General features: G+C 34.5%; 3 protein-coding genes across 10 annotated transcripts; 2 read left to right on the top strand and 1 right to left on the bottom strand.

The window, feature by feature from the left end:
* Positions 1 to 853: 853 nt before the first annotated feature.
* Positions 854 to 10,830, top strand: LOC132641971 (ureide permease 1-like). 6 transcript variants are annotated; one of them, XM_060359148.1, is made up of 9 exons: positions 869 to 1,010; positions 3,170 to 3,265; positions 6,314 to 6,616; positions 7,561 to 7,699; positions 7,780 to 7,996; positions 8,207 to 8,250; positions 8,365 to 8,462; positions 9,283 to 9,657; positions 10,393 to 10,830. In XM_060359148.1, the coding sequence occupies exons 3-9, from the start codon at positions 6,380 to 6,382 to the stop codon at positions 10,543 to 10,545; spliced, it is 1,263 nt and encodes a 420-aa protein (XP_060215131.1). In that variant the 5' UTR covers positions 869 to 1,010; positions 3,170 to 3,265; positions 6,314 to 6,379; the 3' UTR covers positions 10,546 to 10,830. The 6 variants fall into 6 exon arrangements, with proteins under 6 accessions (XP_060215129.1, XP_060215131.1, XP_060215130.1 ...); XM_060359145.1 differs by lacking the exons at positions 869 to 1,010; positions 3,170 to 3,265 and adding an exon at positions 6,131 to 6,238 and having other exon boundaries at positions 7,780 to 7,930; positions 7,973 to 7,996; XM_060359146.1 differs by lacking the exon at positions 3,170 to 3,265 and having other exon boundaries at positions 854 to 1,010.
* A 1,053-nt stretch (positions 10,831 to 11,883) lies between these two features.
* LOC132641970 (uncharacterized) lies at positions 11,884 to 15,375 on the top strand. Its single transcript, XM_060359142.1, has 2 exons — positions 11,884 to 12,992; positions 14,392 to 15,375. Exons 1-2 carry the CDS (start codon positions 12,665 to 12,667, stop codon positions 15,108 to 15,110), a joined length of 1,047 nt encoding a protein of 348 aa, XP_060215125.1. The 5' UTR covers positions 11,884 to 12,664; the 3' UTR covers positions 15,111 to 15,375.
* A 969-nt stretch (positions 15,376 to 16,344) lies between these two features.
* LOC132641969 (protein root UVB sensitive 3-like) lies at positions 16,345 to 25,064 on the bottom strand. 3 transcript variants are annotated; one of them, XM_060359140.1, is made up of 14 exons: positions 24,862 to 25,061; positions 23,575 to 23,634; positions 23,428 to 23,466; positions 23,292 to 23,354; positions 23,140 to 23,196; positions 22,695 to 22,758; positions 22,074 to 22,157; positions 20,511 to 20,593; positions 20,299 to 20,428; positions 20,105 to 20,197; positions 19,675 to 19,813; positions 17,755 to 17,795; positions 17,487 to 17,674; positions 16,345 to 16,848 (listed from the first exon to the last, which is right to left on the bottom strand). In XM_060359140.1, the coding sequence occupies exons 1-14, from the start codon at positions 25,021 to 25,023 to the stop codon at positions 16,750 to 16,752; spliced, it is 1,302 nt and encodes a 433-aa protein (XP_060215123.1). In that variant the 5' UTR covers positions 25,024 to 25,061; the 3' UTR covers positions 16,345 to 16,749. The 3 variants fall into 3 exon arrangements, 2 of the variants coding, with proteins under 2 accessions (XP_060215123.1, XP_060215124.1); XM_060359141.1 differs by having other exon boundaries at positions 23,428 to 23,476; positions 24,862 to 25,048; XR_009583035.1 differs by lacking the exon at positions 17,755 to 17,795 and having other exon boundaries at positions 24,862 to 25,064.
* Positions 25,065 to 26,111: the final 1,047 nt, after the last annotated feature.

Genomic DNA, 26,111 nt, shown 5'->3' with positions numbered 1-26,111 from the left:
CCACGATCGATCGGAGCAGATAAAATGATTGACCAAAAGAAACCCACCAAAACAGCTGCAACGAACACTAATCGATGAACTTGAACCCACCCACCCACACTTAATACACCCAAGAATCGACAGAATGTGACCCTAACAACTAGTGTTTAGCGAGATTTGTAGACTAGAACCCTAAAATTTCCATAGAAATCAAAGGGAGACGGAGAGTTTTTGAAGGTGTTGGTTCAAATGGAGGCTTCTAGAGACTGAGAGGGGGTTTAATTAAACGTGGGTCGGGTCGGGTAGGGTCGGTTCGGGTTATTTACCCGGTTCTAATTGCCATTTATTATGTGGCATAAATATATTACACGTGGATGGCCACATAAGCGTTTTAATCCAGCTGGACCCGCGAGTGACTACACTCACTCCGGGTCATGAGCTCGGGGATTAATTAAAACCCATTTTGCCAAGTCTAGGGGTGTCTTGAAGTGCAACAATAGTTTGGGGACGAAAGTTGCAATTTATGCCAAGTTCGGGGGCGTTTTAGTTACTTCAGCCTTAGTTTAATATAATTGAGACGTTCCTTGAAAAGTCGAAGTCATAATCCTTTATTAAATGAGTATATATGTAAGTTGAAGTCAAACAAACTATGGTTACCGAATTACCATACCGAAAACTACCAAAACCGAACTTAGAAATACCGAATTATTTTGGTATGGTAATGGTATAGTATTTTTAAAAACTGAAAACCGAAGTTACCGAACCAAAGTTTCAAATACCGAACCATACCGTACCAGCCACTATTGAAGTTTTTCTTTTTCAAGCCATAACGGAAGTTCATATAATTTATTCTACTTCCCTCTCTTTGAAGTTATTTATAAAAACCAATGCTTCCCACTTTCAAAAAATCTCATCATCACTTGCTTTGCTTCTTCTTATCTCCTCCTTCAAAATTGCTAGAAATTCCCCTTTTGCTGTACTCCTAGGAAAGTGGAGTTCTTGGAAGTATTTTCGTTGTTTTCCTATAATTGGTGCGTTATCTATCCTTTTTTTTTTTGTACTCTTCCTTTTTGTTGCTTGTGTCTGCAGGAGAACTTTGTGTATGCATGTTCAAGTTTGAGAAAGGAGGAGATTATTTATTATATTTATACAACCAAATCACTTTTCTTCTTCTTTTGATTAACTAACCATTCGACGTCCACAATTCACTAGCCCCATTAATCCGAATTTGCACCCTATAAAGCCAACCATGAAGAATTTTTGCCTCATCAACCACGAGTATGAGCTTTTTTAGTTTGTGCGCGGTATCTGTTTTGGGTTTGGACTAATTCAGATTTGTCCTGTATAAGCCCATCAAAGAGCGAAAGCTCTTGCAATCTTATTTTTTCTCATTTGATATTCGAAACCGAATCAAATTATAATCCAGGCATCCATATGAATAAGTGTTCACTCTGCGTATGAGTTGAAAAATTGGCAAAAAAGGGTGGATAATATAGTGGAGCTAGCCTCCCAAATAAAATTTAATTATAAAATTTTAGTTTGATAATTATAAAGTCTTAAGTTTTAAAGCTTTAATTAGCATAAAGGTAGGATTTGTGAATTTTAGTATACATATGCAATTAACGTTTAAGAAATTCTAGTATCTTTATATTTAAAACAATTTAGTCAGATCAGCAATTTCGCTTGTTCGTTAGAAAAGGTTGCTCTAATGTTACATAGGTTCATGTTTTTTCTTGTAAAAAAACCTATTTATTTAAGCTTTATACCTTAAGTTTCAAATGATTAAAAGAGAAAAGGAAAAAAAGGGCACCAGATTTGACTTTTGGTCCAAAGATTCCAAAAGAAAGGCAACTTTAAAATTCTAAATCAATGGATGTGGAGAAGATACCCATCTCAATCCTAAAACAGAAATGTTTATAACAACTATAGCGTTATTCATTGATGTATACTACTATCCAACTTTCTTTTTTATAAATATCAATGTAAAAACGAATATTATTCACCATTTAATGTAGTCAAATATAAAAAAAGGAGATAATTTTATCGAGAAAAAAGTTTTTTTAGAAGAAAAAATATTCCACCATACCAAATATCCCTCGTTTTAACTACTTTTTAGCTTATTATATCACCTTGTTGCATATATATGTTCTATTTTCTTGGAAAAAACTCTTGAAAGTGTTACTATTTTACTTAGAACTATAGCATTTTGAAAGTTTAGTTTATAATCTATCAATATTTAAAGTAGTAACACAGCTTCGGATCCTTGGAATAACTATAACTAACTAACTAATATATATATACACACACACACCATGTCTCTCGTTTTAGTTTTCACCACTACACTTTCTTCTCTCTTTAGCTTATTATCTCATTTTTTTACATTCTTTATGATTATTATTATTATTATTATTATTTTAAAAAAAAATTGTTAAGTTTATTATTTCCCCGGCTTGAGAAGAGTAGCATTATACTAGTTGGGCAGCCTAAACAAACTTTGTTATCAAATAAATTATGATAAAGGCCTACCATAACTCATCATAGTGCTCACCTTAATTAGGCTATCGACACCGATCTTGGTTGGCTTATCCCCAATATACGGGAAAAGGGGGAAGACTTTGAAAAAGAATATGAGGAAAAAATGGAAAATAGACTAGGAAAAAGACATTATTAATACCGTATCCCAACTTTTAACAAATCTAGAACGGATTCAAGATCTAAAGTTTATGAACTCGAAATTTTTAACTATTTTGAATTACTAAATTTTAAACTAATATATATATTAAATGGATTTATTACGAAAAATACAAATTTAAATCAAAACTACTGAATTTTGCCGATCGGGTACAGTGAAATGTTTTCTGTCCCGGTCAACTATGAAGTGACATGCATACAAATTGTCACCGCACAATTTGCTCGCTGAAGACTTTTTAGTCACGTGGTTACACATATATACTAGAGCATGAACATGAATATATTCACTTACACCTAAGCAATTATAATCATTTGTTAAGATAAAAAAAGAATGGCTGATATATGCTGTACTACTGTGGATATATCATGTAAAATGTCGTAATGTGAATTAATTTTATACTTATCGTTCTCTCTCTTTGTAGTTACTTATATAAACCAATACTTCCCACTTTCCATTACCTCAATTTGCTTTGCTTCTTTTTCTCCCCCTTCATCATAGCTAAAGAAGTAAACATCACCCTTTTGTTCGGAGTTCCAATCTTGATGTGAAATAGAGTTCTTGGATACCATTTAATTTGGTGGGGTTTAATAATTGGTATGTTCTCTATCTGTTTCTCTCTTACTCTACACTAGAAAAACAGAAATTAACTACGAATTTTTATTGCTAATTTTATCGTTAAATAATTTGTAGCTAACATAAATTTAGTAATTCATTCGTCCTTAAATATGATTAGCGATGGATTTATGCTATTTAGTGACTGACATTGTCCGCCACTAATTCCTATTTTTTTTTTAATGTTCTATTTTTTGCTTGCGTTTGAGTGAAAACTTTAGTTTATATATATTGTTCAAGTATTCTTAATTGATTTTGTTTATTAATTCTGTGGATATATCTTCTTGACTTTTGACATTATGGCGAGGCTTTCACGTTTGAGAAGCAACAATAGATTATATATTTTCGAAATGGTGGTTAAGTCCAAAACACAACTTTGTTCAATGTTTTGTCCCTTTTCCTTTTCGTTTTAGCCCGTAATTAGTGATTCTTGTTACTTTTCTTAAGGGTATACGTCTTTGTTTCTTATATGCTTCGTGTTAGTAAATGATTCTTGAAATATTTTTTAAGATTCCCCCATATGCTGTATTCTTATAAGTGTAGCATTTTCCAAAAAACTATGTTAGTTTTATTTATTATTTATTAACAGTAAACGTTTTTCACATAACCAGATCCCTTAATAGTGAACATCAACGAGTAAGTGTGTCTGCTAATTATGAGTCAAAATGTTGAGTAAAAAGACAGAGGTGTCAAAATCACACGGAAGAAAAACAACGAATGAAATTTAAATTAACACAGGTGTCAGTACATTAATTAACTTTTAAATTTCTGTGATTAAAGGTTGGATTTGTTAATTAAATGTACATATGTTAACATTTAAAACACTCTAGTCAAGTCAGCAATTGCGCTTGTTGAAAAAGATTGGTGCTAAAATTATTCATATAAGCTGTTATACCTTAATTGAAATTTTCAACTTCAAGCTAGGATTATCAAACTTAAACCATACTTTAGTTACACGTGCCTAACTTTTTTGTGTCATTTTCTACATTATGAAACCTTCCCACTTGAATGAGTGGAAATGAGAAAATTCAAAAGTAAATAATCCAATGTTATTAAAACATGAAAAATCAAAAATAAAAGTAACTTTTTATAATTGAGTTTAATTTGGTATTATGAAAAATCAAAATTATAATTTGTCAAAATGCATTAATCGAGACTTCCCGTCCCAAATTAATCTTCACTTTAGCTCTAAAAATTATTTCAAAATAATTATCACTTTAGAAATTCATGATTAAATTGATAATTATTTCCAATTATACCCTTAATCGCACAATATTTAAGAGGATGATATTAATTTACTTTTTATTAATAGGGATAATTTAATAAACCATATATTATATTTATCATTTTCTTAATGACGTCAAAAAGCTAAAACAACAGATAAAATAAGACAGAAAAAAAAAAGTTAAATCCCATAAAAAAAAAAGTGAGGAGGGAGAGAGCGAGAGAGTTGACTTGTCCAATTTAAGGAAAGCTAACAGATACTTCATAAAACTTATCGTGTAATGATTTGGTACTATCACTTATAATTTGAATAGAATATATGATCTTTTCAAAAAATTTACGTGTTGTTTTAATTCTATTACGTGTACAAATGTAGATAAAAATAAACTACTAGTAAAAAATTACAAAACCAATTAACCCGGAAGATATAAGAAGAGAATTTTCAAAAAGAATAAAAACAAAGAAAAAATGACAAAGAACATTGACCTGCCCCAGAAAAAGACAATTTTTTTTAATATTTTTTTTATGAATTTCCACATTTCAACTTTCAACAATCACCCCAATAAATGAGGCACTATGAAAGTGACGTCCATAGAAAATTGTCTGCATGCAATTTGACCGCCTATTATATTGGCCAGATGGTCCATAACACAGCAAGTAACTGAATTTAATGACCGAATTTAATGACCGTAGATTCCAAGAATCAGACAGCCAAGATTCTGACACCATGATTCACAGCTAAGTACAACAATCATTTGCACAGAATATACTTATAATATCTATTACTAATAGTATATCATCATTATTATAATGTCCTAGTTGAAATTCATATCCCAAGTACAATGGGAGTTTCTATGATTATATATATAAGGATAGTACTATGTTTGCAGTTGCCAAAAAAAACCAATGCTTCTAGCTTTTCCAAATCTCACTTTGCTTTGCTTCTTCTTCTTCTTCAGTAAGATCCCATTTTTGCTGTACATTTTGGAGTAACATTCTTGTTAATAAGTGGGGTTCTTGATAATCCTTTTGGTGGGGTCTCTTAATAGGTTGGTTATCTATCTTTTTCTTTGTAGTGAAAAAAAATAAAAAATCAAGAACCTTTAATTTTTTTTTTTCTGTTGCTTGTGTTTGCACGTCTGTACATATCGTTTATTGTTGAAAGATTCATTTTTTTGGAATTTAAAATTAATTTTTAATACTCTTTTTGGCCTTTTGACATGATGAGAAGTTCATGTTTGGGATGCAACAAATCGATATTTGGTGGCCCAAATGGTGCTTAAGTCCACAAAAGTGTTCACTTTTTTTTCTTTTTATTTAAGATTCTTGATACCCTTTTGCAATCTGATATGGTGAGTAAATTGGGTTCTCATGTTTGAGAGAAAGACTTGATTTTTTCTGTGCAAAATGGTTTGTGAAAGCTATAATTTTGCAGTCAATAAAGCAAATTAAGAATCACTAGAAATCTTCTTACTTGTGATCAATCAATGTTTTCCACTTATTTGTGCAATACTCAGATTGTTCACACTTTTTTTTTTCTTCAAGTTTTTAGGGAATTATGTGAGTATGTTACTTTTTCTTGTTAAACAGACTGGTAAAGTTTCTATCTTTGTGGTTTCATAGGATGCAGACAGATATGTATATGACAAATACCAGTTCCCTGTCCCTGGGGATGTGGTCCCCATGGCAGTGGAGGAGCTGTTTGCTGATTTGCATTGATACTTGATGCAGGCAATGAAATTTGATGTGTTAATCTGTTGAACAGTTAAAAGATTCAATCTTTAATGTTTTTCCTTATTTTGATAGGACTATTGGAGTGCTCCCAAGTGGATAATATTTTCACCAGAAAGGGTATTATCTAGTGGATTGAAGATGTATATGGTAGAGAGCAAAGGTGGGGCTATAGCTTGTATGCTATTGTCTCTTTTATTGTTAGGGACATGGCCAGCTTTACTGACGTTGCTCGAAAGGCGAGGGCGTCTTCCTCAACATACTTATCTTGATTATACGATTACCAACCTATTGGCTGCTGTGATCATTGCTTTCACCTTTGGTCAGTTTGGATCAAGCACACCAGAAAGGCCTGATTTCCTCACTCAACTCTCTCAGGTTAGTGTTCTTTTTCATTTTTGGCCCGTCGCTCGAAATTAATTGCGGGCGCTAGTCAACATATGCAAAACATTCACACTGATTATGTGTATTATGTGTATACAATACGTATATTATATGTATATTTGTACTTAATGTTCAAAACCTATACATTTGGTGGCTATTATTTTCTTGACTGGTCCAAAAATGTAATTATCCCTTATTGTTTATTTTTATTTTGAAGTCAAGAACTTGATGTGTTCTCAGATGGGATTAGGCATTGTTGCAAGATACCAGCTGTATTTTTCAGGCCAATGTTTCTAGTGTTCGATTTAACGCATTGTTCAATCTGGAAAATGGAATGTCTACAGTCCACTTCTGTGTCAGGATATCTTTCTAGTTAATTAAGTACAAGAAACATCTGGCACCTTTTTGACACGATAATATGTAAAAAAGCAAATTAAATCTATAATGCGGCAGCAATTTTCTTTTGTTGCTAACAATGATGACCAGATAGCATATACTTTTGTTTGATAGGTAGAGCTAAATTAGGGACTGATTTATACTCCTCTTATTTTTTTAAAAGAGAGATATGTAGGAGCTTTTATCAATTCATATAAGATCATGTTTGAGAATAATATTATTCATAAACATCTTCTGTTCTGTTGCTTTCTGCTGGATTTGACCCTAATCACCTGGATTTTGATTTATTCACATGTTCTTTCATCAATTTTTATTTACCTGATAAAATTTCTCCCTCAATCTGAAGTTTGAGTGACATTTGTAATGTGCTTCGTATTAACTGTAACATGTCTTCCTTTAGAGTACCTTATATAGAACGCAGCAGTTGCCCATGTTATCTGATATATCCATTTTTGTGTTTCTTACTTTTTAATGCATGTTTCTGTTAAGATTGGCTATCCTTTAAGACAATAGTTTCTTTTGTTTCAATTCGAACATTGCAGGATAATTGGCCGAGTGTCTTGTTTGCAATGGGTGGAGGGATGGTCCTCAGTCTTGGGAACCTCTCAACTCAATATGCTTGGGCTTTTGTTGGTTTGTCGGTCACTGAAGTGGTCTCTGCAAGCATTACAGTCGTTATAGGTATCGTTTTAACTTCAGCAACTTTTGTTTTTCTGAAATGAGTCAGTTGAAACATGACATTTGCTATTTGGTTATGACAGGAACGACCTTGAATTATTACCTTGATGACAAAATTAACAAAGCTGAGATTCTGTTTTCTGGAGTTGGATGCTTCTTGATTGCCGTTTGTTTAGGCTCTGCTGTTCATTCGTCCAACAACGCCGATAACAAAACCAAGCTTGATAATTATTCGTCCAACAACGCCGATAACAAAACCAAGCTTGATAATTATTCAAATGACTATAAAGATGGAGTAGGGTATGCATTCTTGGTTAAATCTTATAATATTATGGTCTCCTTTCTTTTGAAGGAAACCAGCCTTGTTTTCGCTTTAGGTCCATGTCATAACCATGTCGTGTAAACGTACACAACTAGAACACTTGCACTTGCACATTTGCGTCTACACTGTTATAAAATTTGGCCAATAATCACAGAAAATTGATGTCCGACTTAATTGCACATTTGCAGGACTAATGGAATTTCTTCCTTCAAACAAACAAATTTTAATCCAGGTACTGTGAGCCAGAGCAGTTAGAATATGAATTCCCATATCTTCTCCATTATTTAGATTGGCAGGCTTCTTTTTTTCTATTTCTTATAAAATTCGCGATGCTGAAATTCCTCAGGTAGTACAAATGATCTTGAGGATGGAGGTGCTTCTGGAAAGGCAAAATTTGGGACTGCGGCTTTCCTTATAGAACTTGAGAATACGAGATCAATCAAGGTTGGAATTTCTTTTTCTGTGAAGGCAAACTAAGGGTAGTCTAAAATAGCGATTCTCCAAAACTCAAACTTTATTGTTATACTTTGCCTGTAAAGTCTCTAACCAGACTAATAGCCTGTTTGGCCAGCTTCTGGGAAGCCAAAAGTGCTCATGTCTATATGCTTATAGAAACTTGAAGTGTTTGGCCAAGCTTAGGAAAACTTGAACTCCGTTTCAATTTATTTGAACCCATTTGGCTGGACACGACATTTAAGAAAGAGTGAAGACTTTTGAAACTTGTGGTTCAAAATAAGTCTTGAATATTTGTGTGGCTGTAAATCATTTCATAAAGTGAATTTGTTTCCCAATTAGGAAAGAGGTCATTCATTTTGGCACATACTAAAAAGGAAATAGGTTCACATAAATTGAAACAGAGGGAGTAAGTGCTTTTGAATCTTATCGGAAGCGAATTTTCAGAAGCTAGAAAAAGTGTTTTCCCCAGAAACACTTTTGTAACATTGGGCCAAGCACAAGGTACTGCTTTAACATTGGCAATAGTGTTTTTCAAATTGATTAGCCAAACACCAACCATTACTCTCTCAAAGTTTTTTTTTCTAAAAGCACTTCTGGCAAAAAGCACTTTTCAAAATAAGCAAATTTCGGAAGCTTTGGCCAAACAAGCTATAAGAAGATTCTTGTCAAACACGAAATTAATTTAGGTGTAACAGCAGCAGAATAACCTACTAATGTTTTTGTGAAATATATTGTAGTTACATCCTAATTGTCAAAATTTGTGTATGCTTGCAGGTTCCTAATTGTCAAAATTTGTGTATGCTTGCAGGTTTTCGGGAAGGGCATGTTCATTGGTTTGGCCATAACATTCTTTGCTGGGATTTGCTTCTCCATGTTCTCACCCGCATTCAACCTAGCCACAAATGATCAATGGCATACTCTCAAAGACGGAGTTCCTCACTTGACTGTCTATACAGCATTTTTCTACTTCTCGTCCTTTTGTTTCTTGATCGCCATGGTTTTGAACCTCACATTCTTGTACTACCCTATACTAAATGCACCCAAGTCGTCGTTCACGGCTTATCTCAACGACTGGAATGGAAGAGGTTGGGCCCTTTTGGCTGGACTTCTATGTGGCTTTGGTAATGGTCTCCAATTCATGGGGGGTCAAGCAGCTGGATACGCAGCTGCAGACGCTGTTCAGGTTTGTTCATTTATCAGCAGACTATACTTTCAATATAAAGTCAAAGCTCTTTATAACGGCGTCGTTTGTCTGGATACTTTTTGGCTGCTATAGCAAAATGTTGTTATAGAGAATATATAATATAACGTAACATGAAAAATCAGTAACAAATAAAATTTGGCCGTTATAGTGAAATGTTGTTATAGAAGATGACTGTTATAAAGAGGTCTGACTATATATCAACGCCGCCTCATTTCCCAAGAAATTCTGAGTTGACTATATGAATCCACAACTTAAGGAACCTTCCTCCTTTATCTGATTTTATTACAGCTCTGCAAAAATCTTATAGTGGAGTTACAATAATGAACTTTCCATTAAAGAATCTGAAAAAGGAAAAAGCATACACCTGCTGATTCTAGAAACTGTTGATGTTAGACAATTAAGAGTAATAATACCCTTTGTTCTAGTTGTGATACCATTTTCCTTTTATTTTAAACCCAAAAAAAATGACACCATTCTGTATTTGAAAACAATTTTTACTTTGAACTTCCAATTTTACTAGTGACATGACTTTACGACCACACAAATTTCATGGCATGTTTAAGTGCATAAGTCCTACAAAAGTATTTCTTTATTTCTAAAACATCGTGCTCAGTCAAAATGAACCGGAGGGAGTATGTATTATCGGATTGACTTCTGTATATCATTCTCTATATTAAACACACTTGGTCATTTGCTATATGTTGCAAATTTCAGGCACTGCCTCTTGTGAGCACATTTTGGGGGGTGATTTTGTTTGGTGAGTACAGAAGGTCATCAAGGAAAACATATACACTCCTTGGAGCTATGTTGTTTATGTTTACAGCAGCTGTTGCGATTCTCATGGCATCATCAGGGCATCGCAAATAGCTGCCATGTAGAGTAGTTGTAAGAATATGTTTCTGTACATATCATGTTACCCTTCCTTGTTGTCGCAACCCTAAAATTAGGGAAATAATTTAGTCCGAGGAAAGAGGAGGATTGATTTTAGTTAACTCCTCATTTAGTAATTAGTATAATGATGCTCGACTCAGCATAGAGTTAAGATGTTAATTTGGCTTATGTATTCTCCAATGTATTTCAAGAGTTCCTTTTCATTTGATGGTGATGGAATCTAAGTTCCTGAAAATAATTGTCACTGGCATCTTTCTTCCATTCAACCATTCAAGTTCAGTCTAAATCAGATTAGTCACTAGAAAGTGGCTTTTATATTTTATTTTTAGCTAGTCTGTTCAAGTTAGTAATTAATATTATCACATCTGGTACACTCAACATTGTAAGCTGTGAAACTATAGGAGAATGAGGACTCATTCTGCAGTAATAGACTTGACAAGCAGCGTAAAACCAGTCAATTTATAAAGAGTTCTTACAGTAAAGGATATATGTTGAAGTTATGATTTTAAATGGAACAACATGATCAGTCCGAGGCGGATTGGGGATTTGAAGTTTATGAGTATTTACAGTGACCTCAAATAATATACAATAATGATTGGCTTCAACAACCAAATATTTATAGATACTTAGTGAATTTCTTAATACATACAATGTTTGAGCAAAAGCACAGATTCATATAGTCTGTCCCAAAGAAAGTACCCTTTGAGGTCTTGTATTTTGCGAACAAGCTTTAAAGATACTGCAGTTTTGCCTATTCCAGAAAACAATTCTGCAACTCATTACATGGATGCTTGCTGACTGCATGCAAGCTGCTGTCAGCAATTTACTGTAGCATAAAATATGATATTGGTGTAACTTTAGGAGTTCTTGTTGCCTAACCAAGAGATCACACGTTCAAATCATGGAAACCATCTCTTGCAAAAATGTAAGATAAAATTGTGTATAATAGATCCAATGTGGTCAGACCCTTCTTCGAACCTTACACATAATGGTAGCTTAGTGCACCGAATTGCCTTTTATAAATTATAGTGGAGTATATGACATTGGATTAAAATGTGTAAGGAGTAGACATGTCCAATCCTAGTATACATCACTGGCTCCAAGGGAGAAGTCAAAAGCAGTAAACATTCAAGATTTGCCCCCTTCTAAAAAGAGTCAAGGCAGTAGGCATCAAAGTCCACAAACTGACTCTTCCATTTAGCAATGGTATTGTACTGTCACACCTTTTTGACCTTTAACTAACAACAGTAAGAGGCAAGATTCCCTTATATTCTTATATATCCATCACAAGTGCATCTACAAGATAGTAGCAATGAATATGTTTGCTCCCATCCAATAAGAGTCACACATTTATCTTTAGGAGCGAGAACAAAAATAGAAAATACCATAAGATCCATTTTTTTCCTATTCCAAACTTATTTTCCTGTGCTTTTTTATTATTGTGTTTGAACTAGATTTGGCATCAACAAAATTGAGAAATAGTAGTCTTCAACTATGTAGTAAAATTTAATATTCATTGTGTTGTGCAATAAAGTGAAGCAGCAATAGAAACACATACAACAGAGCCCCTTTTTTTAAATCTTTCACGACATGCGTGACGCCTAAGCAGATATGCCCTCGACCTAGTGGCATCACACCAATTATCGTATTTTGCTACATTCTTCATCTGCGAGAGCCGAAATATCCGTTACCGAGACTCATTACAACAAAGCTTTCATAGTTTTTTTTTTTTTTAAAAAAAAAAAAATCATAAAAAAGACATACAATTAGACTAGGGACCAAGACTTAAAACCTAGAGCTTAGCAATTAAAATAACGAATGCAGCCAATGGACGAAGCAGCCGACACCATACACATAGACACACACTTACATACACACGTACACACACACACACACACACACACAAAGCCAATCACGAGTCACTAGAAACCAAACATAGCCCCCCCCCCCACTCCACCCCACCCCCCACAACTCCTTTTTCCATAGGAAAAAACTGATTTCCGCTATAGTTATCAAGTTCATAACCTGTTCGACGAATTGCCCAACTGAACTTTGACATTTTGTTCATTCACTTTTTAGTTTATATTATTCAGGTATGGATATAGCTCATTGCAACCTTGATGGAAATGCTGATGCTGTAGAGTTTTGTCCACATGAATCTTTTCACAATGTTCTAGCTGCATGCACTTATACTTTACAAGAAGGAGATCAACCTAGTAGAACTGGTAGTATATCCTTGTTTGATGTTGATGCTGATTCTAGTTGCCTTAGTTTGATACATAGAGTACAAACAGCTGGTATTTTCGATATAAAATGGAGCCCGTTGGGAGGAAATGTGGGTCCATTACTTGCTCAAGCTGATGCTGATGGTTATGTTAGAGTTCACAAACTTGAATCTTGTTTGGATGAATCACAAGTTCCTGGTATGTTTGAGTGTCTCTTTTCTTGTTGTATGTTGTTTATAGTCAAGGGGAAGTGTTACATTAGGGAGAACCAGACTAATTTAATTTCTTTTACTGTTAGATTTTCTTTTTCCGAACTGCTTTTCCTTGAACCGAGGGTCTATTAGAAACAACTTCTCTACCTCCCAAGGTAGGGCTAAGGTATGCCTACGTAGTACCCTCCCCAGACCCCACTTGTGAGATTACATTGGGTATGTTGTTGTTGTACTATTAAAGATAAACGGAATGAAACGGGTCCAAGTGTTGAGAAATGAGTATTGAGGATTCATAATGAACCAACTAACTTGGAATCGAGGTGTAGTATGTTGTTGTATTGGATCAGAGACACATCAAGAAGTTCCCCAGGTTACTATCAGATCAGAAATAGGTAGCTTTCTGAGGTATCATTTCGTTGCTTTTATTACTGTATAAAAAAATAAAAAATAAAAAAAAGGTAAAGGGTTAAATTAGCCCCTGAACTATGTGAAATGGAACAGATTTTGCTTCTGTTAACAGTTGGGGTCAAATATGCCCTTGTCGTTACTAAAGTAGGCTAAATTTGCTCTTATTTTTGAACGCAGAAATTTAGCATCCAGTGATGGGTATCCCACAAACACTGAAATACACTTGTATGGAGGAAGGAAACAATGGAAATCTTTAAGTAATGTGTAGATTGGAGTAGGATTGTGCAAATGACTTAGACGTAATACATACTTCATAACCACATTCATTTGAAACTGATTTTCTTTCACTTAGCTCTTCAGAAGTTTCCCGCAGTTCTAGCATCATCTTTTAAATTCTGTATATGTAATTGTCTAGCCAACTCAAGTGGACTCAGAATACTAGTGAAAGACTCAGAGTGTTTTGGTATCAATCTTGTCTAGTGAGTGTTCTTACTTCATAGGTAGCTCGGAAATGCATAAATCATAGGTGTGGGGACATGTATTTTTTCAAAATGTAGTTCAATATATGCTGAATGTTAATAAAGTCTATTCTCACAACAAGAAGCAATGGCCTGTCAGCACTTCTCTTCGGTTTTACCAACGTGAAATGATAGATTTTATAGTTTGAAAGACTTGATAAGTGAGTTCCTTTTGTAGGAGGCTGGAAATATGCATGCTATATGAATCTGAACTACTTTGCAGGTCCAGTAACATCTAACAAATATTACAATTTTGTTCTCCTTCGTCCGTGGACTCATTATTATGTTTTCCATATTTATAAATGTTCCATCGACCTCCCCCCCCCCCCCCCCCCCCCCCCCCCACACCTTTTCATTTAGCATTGGTGGTCCTTGCCAGTACCTTGCTTCATTTGACACTTTACTCTTTATAAATAACTGAAGCACTAACAAGACGCGATCTTCTTCTTCTTCTTACAGGGAATAATTTAGTGGAGGTAAGCAACGAACATGTCAGTTCCTCTATGTGCTTGTGTATAGACTGGAATCCATCAGCTACATCCCTCGCTGTGGGGCTCTCAGATGGATCAGTCTCAATAATTTCACTCCTTGAGTCTCAACTGAGCATTTCCAGAGAATGGAAAGCGCATGATTTTGAACTTTGGGCTGCCTCTTTTGATATCCACCAACCACAACTGGTGTATACAGGTTCAGATGACTGCAAATTTAGTTGCTGGGATATGCGAGATGATCCCTCTAACTTAGCATTCCAAAATAGAAAAGTTCACACAATGGGGATTTGCTGCATTACTAAGAGCCCAAGTGATCCTTATACCTTACTCACCGGTAGCTATGATGAACACCTAAGGGTATGGGACGTAAGATCAATTGGAAAACCTGTAAACGAGACATCAATCTCCTTGGGTGGAGGGGTTTGGAGAATTAAGTACCATCCTTCTGTACCTGACCTAGTATTGACTGCTTGTATGCATAACGGATTTGCAGTTGTCAAGGTTAAAGATGATAAAGCTGAAGTACTTGAAACCTATAATAAACACGGTTCCTTGGCATATGGAGCAGATTGGCAAAGAGGTTGTTTAGGGGGGAATGGTATGAAGAAGAAGAATGTCATTGCTACTTGTTCATTTTATGACCAGCTCCTTTGCGTATGGATGCCAGAAGGTGATATTCCAGAATGACTCCCAACTCTTATTCAAAGCCCATCTACACACTCCAGTTGCTTCCTTTTGAGCTAGTCAAGCAGGTGTTGAACACGGACTGAGACTCTCCCGCCTGTGTCCTAGAATCTGCTTTACAGGAACACAACCAAAACCGAATTCAAATATTTTTATTTCTTGTTAACCAGCATTTTAATTAATTGTTTTTTCAGGTGTTACTGTTGTACTTTTGGCCATGTAATTTAACTTATAGTTTGGGATGAGAAGAATTACTAAAGTTACAAAATGCTTATGTTGTAGTATTATTCATAGTTTGGGATATGAATAGGTCTTAATTGACTTAATTGGTGAAGAGAGCGCTGACTGCCAGAGGAGTGGCTATACTTCAATTTTTAATTTTCAATTTTCCGGTGAAAGCCCTACTTGGAGTTAGTTTTTGTGCAGTTGGAAGAAAAGGACATTGACCTACATAACATAATTTTAAAGGCCAATAAAACAGTAACACTTATATCACCCTTCAGTTCGAATTAGCAAAAGCAATGTCTCCTTGCATAATATGGATTCCAAACATTCATGATCTGGATGTGAACGAATTTGAAAACAAAAATGTCTGTTATGTTATAGTTGTAATATTTCATTTTAATTGCGACTTACCCATTCAGTGACTTTGGCACTGGACTTTCCCAAAATGGGGACTATCGGGTAAATTCAATATAATAGACGCCTGTTGGCGCATGAATTATATCTATTTACACAAATACCTCGATGATTTCTGCTCGTTAATACATAGAGTCCAATAAGCATATCTTGCGTTGGTACGGAAATGGGATCCCCAATAGCCGGAGACAAAAGATTCATATGAGAAAACATAAGTAAACGGGCCTCTACTTAACTCTACAAGGATAAAGGTAGGATCTTTTTCCCACGAGAGGTAATGAGAAAAATTCTAGAATGGATTGCTACCTATGCCTAGATCACAGATAAATGGAAATTTTATTGATCAAACCTTTACAATTGTAGCCAATATCTTATAACGAGTAATTCCGACAACTTTAGGAGAAAAAGAGGCATTTACCTATTACAGAGATGGTGCGATTTGATTCTTTTTTTATTTTATTTCATATTTATTCATTTCTCTCAGTCTTACGAGGAGAAAAACACGTGATTCGAGAATTTTTTTTGTATTGACAGCATTTTATTGCAAATGCCAATTCCTTCTGAATAAACCAAACTCTTCCATTTGTTGGGGCACACCTCAATGGTATCTCCACTCAGGCTTATCAAATAATGCCATAAAGTACAACTTTGTTCTCAAGAATAGCCAGCACCTTCTTAAAATTACAGTAAACAAGAGTTTCTCCAAGATCTTGGAAACCATGCATCAAATGCTATCCTTTGAACACAGCATGTAAGCCAGGCTAAACTGACTGGTTCTGATATTTGACACATAACTAAATAACTCCTCTTACCAAGTATACTCTTCTCTTTTTAAGGTTTACCTTCTCAATGACCATTGGAGGATCCAAGACATACCGAATGATGACTTGAAATCCCCCCAAGTCGGAACTTGAAAGCACATCTATTTTTAAATAAGCAGCTTTTAGTTCCAAAAGTTTCATCTGACCAAAACTAGATGACTTTCAGTCCGTATTAAAGCATTCTAGTCTTGCTTGCCCTCTGAATAATTTACCAGCCAATTTGCTCTCCAAACAACTGATGATGATAGCAGCCGTTCAGTCTTCCATCCTGATGACTGAAGCTGTGACAGAGAATTGTGAAAGAAATAAGATACTTAGCTCAATCTAAAAACACAAAATGCAAAGCAAATAGTTAATGGAAAATTGGCATGACAAAATGGGCTTATATGTGGGTGACTTCTTGCGTCAAGGGTGTAGCCAAGTGGTCAATAAAGCGGGGAGAGGTCTCCCCGAAAAAGAAAAAGAAAAAAAAGAGGTCTCAGGTTCAAATCCCGGCGGAGGCAAAAAACACTAGGTGATATCTTCTCATCTGCCTACGTCGTGCTAGGCAGAGTTACTTTGTACCTGTGTTTGTAGGAGGAAGTGCTACCTGGTGGAATAGTCGAGGGGCGCGCAAGCTGACCCCAAACACCATGGTTACAAAAAAAAAAATGCAGGTAACTTCTTGTTGGCATACATGTCCTCTTTTACACCATTCACCAGCTTTCACTTTTCAGATACAATCTTTAGCTTATGGACTTTTTCGCATGACTCATAATGGAACATTAACCTATTCAGGTGGGTTTTACTTCAAATTGTTAATAAGATGTTTTTGCAAATATTTGATACAGATAGTTCACTTTGCTTCAGGAATTGTAAAAGCAGTGAATATATCATGCAATTTCCTCCATAAAAAGAAGCTCCTGATGTAGGCAAATACCTTCAAAACAAAGACTTCATAATGTTTATCCATCCATGATTGGCTTTCGGAAGACATGGATCTATCTTGATCACTTAGTTTTGCCATGACAAGAGCATGGATGAACGATTGCAATATATCAGCTGCCGTTGAATCCTTGTGAGTGATAATCCTGATAATACCGCTTTTTTGTTGAAGTAAATACTTCTCTAAAAAGACGAGAGAAGATATAAGCGAAATTCATAGCTCAAATAGTTTAGCTTGAAAAACGTTTAATACATCTATCAACCTTTATTGTAATGCAATTTAGCAGATTGTAAGAGATTGACCCTGTCCATCAAAGACAATTCGTTATTCAACTGCCCAAATATTCAACACACTGCTTTTTAACAATCTAGGAGCAGTAATCCATTAGAAGTGCATTAGAGAGCCACTTCAGAGAAAAATACATTGACCATAAAGTTTAACTATAGGAAGCATACCAAGGTACAATTTAACACAACATGCTATTTGAAGCTGGCTAATTATCATTACAACCTTTTCGCTGTAGCAATATATACAACTAATACAAGTATTCCATAATTGTTCCCCCCTAAGTTTTTGCATGTCAACATTACACCTTAAAATTTTAGTTATTCCCATAATATTACATGGTCAAGAATGATTATCATTTAAGCCTCCTATCAAATGCAAAACAAAAGGGATAGGATTCTTAGAAAAGATACGACATGCACTTTACGGTAATGATTTTTGTAAATCCAGGAAAAAAGAAGCAAAAAACCGAAATAAAAGAAAAGGACGGATCTGTTCCTTTTCGGAAATTTGGGGATCATGTTGGAGAAACGAATTTTAGAAACAGCATGGCTTCGTTAACTGTATTGTCTTTTTTGTTTTTCGAATCAAAAGAAGCGAAAAGGAGTGAATTAACATCTAGGTAAAAACGGAAAGACGTCTCTTAGGCTTATAAATAAAGAAGAACAAAGAAATCATATACACAATGTATAAGATTATCTAATATTTTGCGTTTTAAAGGAAAATTCTTTTGTGAGCTAATGATCGTTAGTAGTAATGAAAATATGATAAATTTTTTAGAAGTGTAATTGAGTACCTATTTTCAAAATGCAAATCTTCTCATCAAGTCAAACAGACACACAAAGACACTTATGGATTGCTTTTCATTTCTAGTGCTACTTCTTTTATCCTCATACTAGCTGATTAAACCAATTTTATCTTCTCATGAAGTCAAACAGACACGCAAAGACACTTATGGATTGCTTTTCATTTCTAGTGCTACTTCTATCCTCATACTAGCTGATTAAACAAATTTTTGAATGAAAAGAAAAATCTAGTAATAATAGAAAGGCAATGAGAAAACAAAATAAGAAGAAAACCCGAAGTTAACAACATGCTATTAAACTTGTTTGAATATAGTTTGTATCCCCCTTTGCTTAATTTGTGGTTAAAATGAAGTTATCAACCAACTATATAACTTTTTTAGAAAGAGAAAGTGGAAGATAACTAAAAAGAAAAATTTATTTTGCTACTTCAAAAATAGAGAGAAACGTAAACAGTTAAAAAAATGTTCACTTTCTAGAGACAGAAAAATCAAATCGTAAAAGGGCAGCCCAGTGCAATAAGCTCCCGCTATGCGCAGGATCCGGGGAAGTACCGGACCACAAGGGTCTATCGTACGCAGCCTTACAATCAAATTGTGAACTTTTTAATATTCAACAGAAAAACCAAGGCAAAAGTGATTAAGGCATTCGAAGAAAACAGAAAATATACTTTTTTAAGTCGACTTAAGAAGATAAGGATTGACATAAAAATAGCAAAAAGACAACACTCCAATATTCACTCTCTTTTGTGAAATCTAGTTCAGAATCCACTTGTAAAAAGTATCCCATGATGAAACATCTAGTGGATGTTGTCATTTTCCTTTTGTAACAAAATTAGGTTATCCAATTTTAATATATACAGGAAACATTGAAAGAAAGTCTTGAGGAAAATAAAAAACATATACGTTTAAATATAAGTTTCTTATCATCTCTAGATTACAACACTCTATACTCTTTCTATATCTTTCGGCCTTTTAGACAATGAGAAGCATATTTATTTGTTAACAAGTTAAGAAGAAAATTATGTTTCTTCTCTGCTAATACCATGTTCAACAGATATGGGTGCAAATTAGTAATAAGAAACATGAACTCACATAGCAAGGCTGTCAAGCGAAGAAACTCTGACACCTAAATGTACTTGCTTGTATAGAGAGTCACCGCCCTTTAAGCTCCATGAGCTCATCCATAAAGGTAGAACATGCTCCATGGAGGAGACCTGCTTTGGAGAGAGAACTGGAACCAATGCATGAAACATCTAGATAAGCAAACTAGTGTTATTAGACATAAAGCTCAGGATTCACATATTTTTTTCTGCATGCATATTCAAAGACTCGTGTGCAACATTCAGCACACAGAGACAGAGGAACTCTAATGGTATGATTCTATCGCAAAAGGCAAAAGCAACAGAAAATTTGGGTCATTTTAGCCTCATAATGTTATGAGATATTCCTACTCAGACGATATTCTAGGACACGGATAGAGTTATTCCGATGACTATGCTAAAATTACGATGTTTCAACTCACCCTGGCCTGTCTTGAGGAAATGTGATAAAACAATGGAGCATCTTTCACAGTTCAGAGTATTCAGCGAAAGACAACAGACAGCCTTGTAGTTTGCTGCCAGATGCATGGAGTTAGTATGCGTTGCATTTTAGAAAGCTTCAGCTTTCCATTTTACAACTCATGGAAACAGGGAATCAAAGCAAAGCATAACTGACCATACATATGGAACATAGTAAGAGACAAAAAGGATATCCAAATGGCAAATGAGTGGCCAATTGTGATGCGTGCAAGAAACATTCCTAAAGCCATCCCAATCATCGTAGCAAGAGTTTCTTGGCTTCCTTCCTATCAGAAACAGGAAAATTGGATATCAGAACTGAGTAAAAGATTTGCAGCTCTTGTGCCAGCTTAATATCTATCACAGTACCTTTGCAGCTATATCTGCAGCATTGTTTTCAAGGGCAAAGTGCTGCGTCAAAGCTGCTCTAGTGGCTCCACTAGCAACACCAGCTAAATGAGAACAAATAGATGAGATTTAGAGAATCAGTCCCATCGGTGCAACATATTTGGCCTCATTAACAAGAAAAATTAAATCTTAAAGGCCAGCCACCAAGGTTAAGAACATGCTTCAGACTTCTTAAAATTGCTGCTTGAAAATTACCAGCATCTAAAATGGGGATGAATTTCATGAAAACCTGTAGATCATAAAGCTACTGCAATTGAAATCTCATAATATTCTAGTCAGACGGACAAACAATGAAAGCATTCAAGAAGAAGAAAGTAAACATTACAACACCAGAGCAATAAGTAATTATTAAGTAACCTAAACATTAAAAGTGTTCAGCAGGTAGAACAGTTAGGAAGCTTAAGGCCATAAGATTTACAATCTTCTGATGCAAAGTTGAAGACCAATAGACCATACGATATATGTGCAAGAGATCGGGAAAGGGCGTTAAACATTTTTCATTTGCGAATTCGTGACTGACATGCAGAGCTTGATACTTAACCTGCTATCCATCAGCTGCATTATGCAAGCTCTATTTTAGCACTACTTGGAAGCTGGAAGTCAACAGGGGACGGGAAGTGACTCCACAAGCAAGTTGTGGACTAGTTTTGTTTTGAAAACTGGTAAGTTAATATGCACTGCAATTTGTATATTTTACTCGTAAGGACTTTCCAACCTATATAGATGAGTGTACTGTTCGCAGAATGGAACTCCTGTACATGGGATTTGTCCTCCCTGTCAGTAAGATCAATCTACTTATTCAACAAGGAAAAGGAGTTTACAATCTTCAGTAATTGGAGCCACGCGTGAAGGTGAAAAGTTCGCTCATGATGACGAGGAACCAGGAAACTGATCAGTAGCTGATTCTAATTTCCATTACCTAGGTGAAAGAAATAGTACAATGATCTTTTAAATGATTTAGGCACTTTAAAAGAGATATCGTCATGATACAGGATATTATGAACCTCTCCCAAAATGTTGGATCCACATGCTGCTATAGACTAGGTTTTTTGGAAAAAAGAAAGTCTGATAGCTTCATATCTATTTTGTATGACTCTTGGAAAAACGGAGTAGACTAGTTTTTAGGAAAAGAAAGTGTGATACCTTTATATCTATTTTGTGTGACTCTTGGAATAAGGGACTCAAAAATTGCAGTAAGAGCAGCTAAACAAACTAGTATCTTTTCAAAACTTTGGTATCATTTTAAATATATACTATAAGATTCACCCATGTAATAAATGTAGACACAACAGATCAAGACAGTAAAGGAAAGCATCTTTACATTGAATTACAAAGCACATTAGTACTGTCGGCAAGGTGAAGGATCTGATACATCAGACAATTCATGCTAACAGCCCCAACACTAGAAAAACAAGAGACATGAGACAAACAAGTCGAGTGCTAGACACAGGCAGACTCTGCACTTCTTTAATTAGGAGATAAGTGAATGATATTGGCATTTCAAAGAGCAGATATTTCACTTACTGAATGACCTTGATAAACTCCCTATGCAGACGATGAACACAAAGGCTGATGGAAATAAAGGAGACACAAGATCCATCAACATTCCTGCAAGAAATGCAAATGATTTTATTGTCATTGCACCCGTTTCAGGAATGACAACGAATGCACAAAGCAGTGTCATCAAACCTTCCAGAAACTGTTTCTTAATATCAAATACACTTTTGCTGCATTTCTAAACTTAATAAATCATCACAAAGTATTACTAGTGCCTTGTTACTTATACTCTTTGTGACCTCTAGCCCAATTTATATGACACTCTTTCCCTTTCAGAATGTCTTAAAATGTTTTACACTATTCCATTTCTGCACAACTTTTAACATTCAACAATTCAAATTCAAATAAATTTTGATGTGATATTTTCTCTATCGAACGAACTCTTCTACCATTACTTTACTATGTTCTTCTACTGTCACTAAAACCAAATGCAAGTCAAAGAACATGGTAAACAACATGGCCATGGCCGGTCAAACACCATCATATAATAATGGGATAGACCAACATAGGAAGTATTTCTTTCATGTAATTAGATACAAAGCACCAAAATGACTAGAGTTAACACAACATACAGGTGAAAGAGCATACCGAGATCATTCATGAGATCTGCCACCAAACGCCACATTTTAGCATTACTGTCTAAATTAGAACCCTGAAAAGAAAGCAACCATTTTCCAATAAGTATTTACGATTCAATAATCATTAAAAGTAGGCTTGGTATGGGAGGCAGGTCAAAGAAAAATGTCCCAAGGAATGTTCTATTTCGCCCCATACTATGCTGCCATGGTAACTATCTTAGTGGAAAGAAATCATCATTTCCTTTAAGGAAAGGAGCATTTGTCTGGCATATGTTTCAAGTAGAAACAGTGAATGAAACTGTTACAAATTGAAGTCTGATGAGAAGTCATTTATCCTTTAAGAAATGAGATGCTTCTGTGGCTTCAGTTTATAAAAGGAATCAAGACATGCATTGTTTGATACCACAGGACCAATACGATACTGGAAAACTAAGCCAGAAGGGAAAGAAAGAAACCTGGTAACAAGTGAACAAGACACCTCCAAGCATTCCAGTTAAATCTCGCAAGAACCACTAAAACATTTTTGAATTTAACCAAAAAAAAAAAAATTATCATCGCACTAGTATACAATGTAAAGTACAATGGACAAAGATGATGTAAACTGCACCTGAAACGTTGCCCCAATAACAGTAGCGGATTTCTCACCAACGCCTATAGCACTTAGAAGAGCCTACATTTGTTTGAGCATGTGAATTAGCCTTTAATATCACAAGTTACTCACATTAATACTGATGTTCTCTTACTTGTGTAGAGAGCATCATCCGCACATACGTCGAAAGCCCCTGCAGTAATCTAAATCAGTAACAATAACATGAAAAACTGAAAGATCAGACAGCGCTCAACGCCAATTGTGAAACTGAAAATTAGTTTAATGGGCAACAAAGCCTAACCTGCAATGAGTCCCACACTTGAAAAGGGACATAGTCTGGAGTAACACTACTTGGAAACCCCTATAGATAAATGTAAAAACAACTAGAAAAATCAGACAGAATAAAGGATACTGGTGAAACGTCCTCAACAAATCTTGATCCAAAGAAGAAAAAAACAAACTTTATGAATCTTTTCCTTATAAAACAATAAAAGGTAAATCCTTTTAATCTTTTTTCCCTTATACTCCCTTCAACCAAATATTCCATAACTGTTTATCTAACCTTATGCATTGTTTCCCTTGAAACGTAATAAAAATCAAATCTTTTGACATTCTTTATTTACCTCCATTCAACCAAATATTCCATAACTGTTTATCTAACCTTATGCATTGTTTCCCTTGAAACGTAATAAAAATCAAATCTTTTGACATTCTTTATTTACCTCCATTCAACCAAATATTCCATGACTGTTTATCTAACCTTATGCATTGTTTCCCTTGAAACGTAATAAAAATCAAATCTTTTGACATTCTTTATTTACCTCCATTCAACCAAATATTCCATGACTGTTTATCTAACCTTATGCATTGTTTCCCTTGAAACGTAATAAAAATCAAATCTTTTGGCGTTCTTTCTTTACCTCCATTCAACCAAATATTGCATAACTGTTTATCTAACCTTATGCATCATTTCCTTAGAAATATAATAAAAATCAGTTCTTTTGACATTCTTTCTTTACCTCCACAGCCACTCAACCAAATATCTCAGAACCGTTTCATCTTTTGTAAATCTTCTCCTTAAAACACCAAAAAAAAATCAAATCTTTTTCATTCTTTTTTTAAAACCCCATTCAGCCAAAAACTTTCAAAACTAATATTCTTAACACAAACTTAACACAAACAATTGAAACACTCTTAACACAAACAATTGAACGTTAATGGATTCATAATCTTTCGCCATTAGTACTTAACTACTCCCTCTCTTACTTTCCTTTTTGGTGAAAGAGTATATTTTTCTATATTTAGTAAGTTGACAATGACACTTTTAAAACCACAAACTTCAAAGGACATCTTGAATTTAAAACCACAAGATTAAAATGTCCCCCCTATATTTCTTAAACTCCGTATCCAATCAAACTAATATACTTAAATTGTTCATCACTCAACTAAGTACTTCATCAAAACTGATTTTGTTCTTTCCCATAATATTCTTACACTAACAATTCAACAGAGGATAGTAATGGCCTCATTACACTAAATATATGTTTCTTAATTAGAGTGGAATAGAGAGAGTGGGGTTTTCACTTGCCTCAGGAACAAAAGCTTGGAGAATACTTTGAGATATATGAGTAAATGCATTGCTTGATCTTTGAATTGAGATGGAAGAATTAGATGTAGAAGTTATGGTGGCTGTTTTTGTAAGTTTTGTTGATGAAGTTCCATTCCATTCTTCCATCACCATTGCCTCCATTCTGGTCAAACTGAAAGTCGTCCTCTCTAAGAAATAACTAGTAAAATAATAAGGAAAAGAAAAAGGAGTGAAAAATAAAGGGAAAGTGTCAAAAATATCCCTCACGTCATTAAAGTTTTTAAATATATTTCTATCTTAACGAAAATCCTCAATATAACTTGATTTTATTTTTAAACTTGATCCAACTAAATAAAAAACCTATATGGGTTTTCCGCTCTTGTGTCTAGTGGCTTCGGATGTAGTATTCGGGAATAAGTTGATCGCATATGGTTTTTTTTATGTAATTGGGTCGGGTTAAAAATGAAATCGGATTATGTTGGGGATTTCCGTTAAGACAAGGGTGTATTTAAAAACTTTAATGATGGAAGCGGTATTTTTTACCCAAATTTATAATGGAGGATATTTTTAGTCTTTTTTCTAAAAGAGGGGGTATTTTAAAAGCATAAGTAATAGTATATTGATACTTTAATTTGGCCACGTCTATGACACCTGAACTTGATTAAGTAAATAAAATCTCTTGGCCTCTTGTAATTTGAATAGAATAAAATGATTTTTCAGATCTCTTATGTGTGAACATCTCTTGTAAAAGGGTCATAAAACTATAAAAAAAAAATTATAAAAGACTAAATAATCATTTCTCCCCGATTGATTTAAGTGGTCATATAACTTATGCAAAATGTCATGTAGGCCTGGTGCGTTTATGGGGCCAACTTAAATCAGGTTGTGGTGTCAAGATGTGCATTCTTAAAATTGAGATATTTATTTACCAGTTAAAGCAAGTTAAGATGTTTATCTATGTATTACAAGAATATTGTTCTTTATTCCAACTGTTCCGCTTGAAGTGATTTCTAAAAATTAGACATACTAATTAAAGAAGTTTAAAACACTTTTTAAAAATTTATTCAACACTTACTGGATAAGAATTTTGGAAAAATAATACTTTCTTAATTTTTAAGAAAATTACAATATTAAATAAGTTTTAAACGCTAGAAAAGTATTTAAAAAGATATAAAAATGATTTTAAGACTTAATAAATTAAATTTGTGAAGATTAATCATGTGAATTGAAAGTGATCATAAGTGTACATG

The sequence above is a fragment of the Lycium barbarum genome, chromosome 5 (assembly GCF_019175385.1).
Source record: "Lycium barbarum isolate Lr01 chromosome 5, ASM1917538v2, whole genome shotgun sequence".
In the NCBI taxonomy this organism is placed as follows: domain Eukaryota; kingdom Viridiplantae; phylum Streptophyta; class Magnoliopsida; order Solanales; family Solanaceae; genus Lycium; species Lycium barbarum.
The sequence above is the reverse complement of the archived record's forward strand: the minus strand, read 5'-3'. Positions and strand labels throughout refer to the sequence as shown.

Coding starts and splice junctions, on each gene's coding strand:
- LOC132641971 (XM_060359143.1), top strand. Junction 8,251..8,364: donor ACAAACAAATTTTAATCCAG/GTACTGTGAGCC, acceptor GAAATTCCTCAG/GTAGTACAAATGATCTTGAG. Junction 8,463..9,282: donor AGAATACGAGATCAATCAAG/GTTGGAATTTCT, acceptor GTATGCTTGCAG/GTTTTCGGGAAGGGCATGTT.
- LOC132641970 (XM_060359142.1), top strand. CDS start 12,665: ATGGATATAGCTCATTGCAACCTTGATGGAAATGCTGATGCTGTAGAG. Junction 12,993..14,391: donor GGATGAATCACAAGTTCCTG/GTATGTTTGAGT, acceptor TTCTTCTTACAG/GGAATAATTTAGTGGAGGTA.
- LOC132641969 (XM_060359140.1), bottom strand. CDS start 25,023: ATGGAGGCAATGGTGATGGAAGAATGGAATGGAACTTCATCAACAAAA. Junction 23,635..24,861: donor TCCAAGCTTTTGTTCCTGAG/GCAAGTGAAAAC, acceptor ATTTATCTATAG/GGGTTTCCAAGTAGTGTTAC. Junction 20,594..22,073: donor GAGTTTATCAAGGTCATTCA/GTAAGTGAAATA, acceptor GTTCTCATTTAG/CTGGTGTTGCTAGTGGAGCC.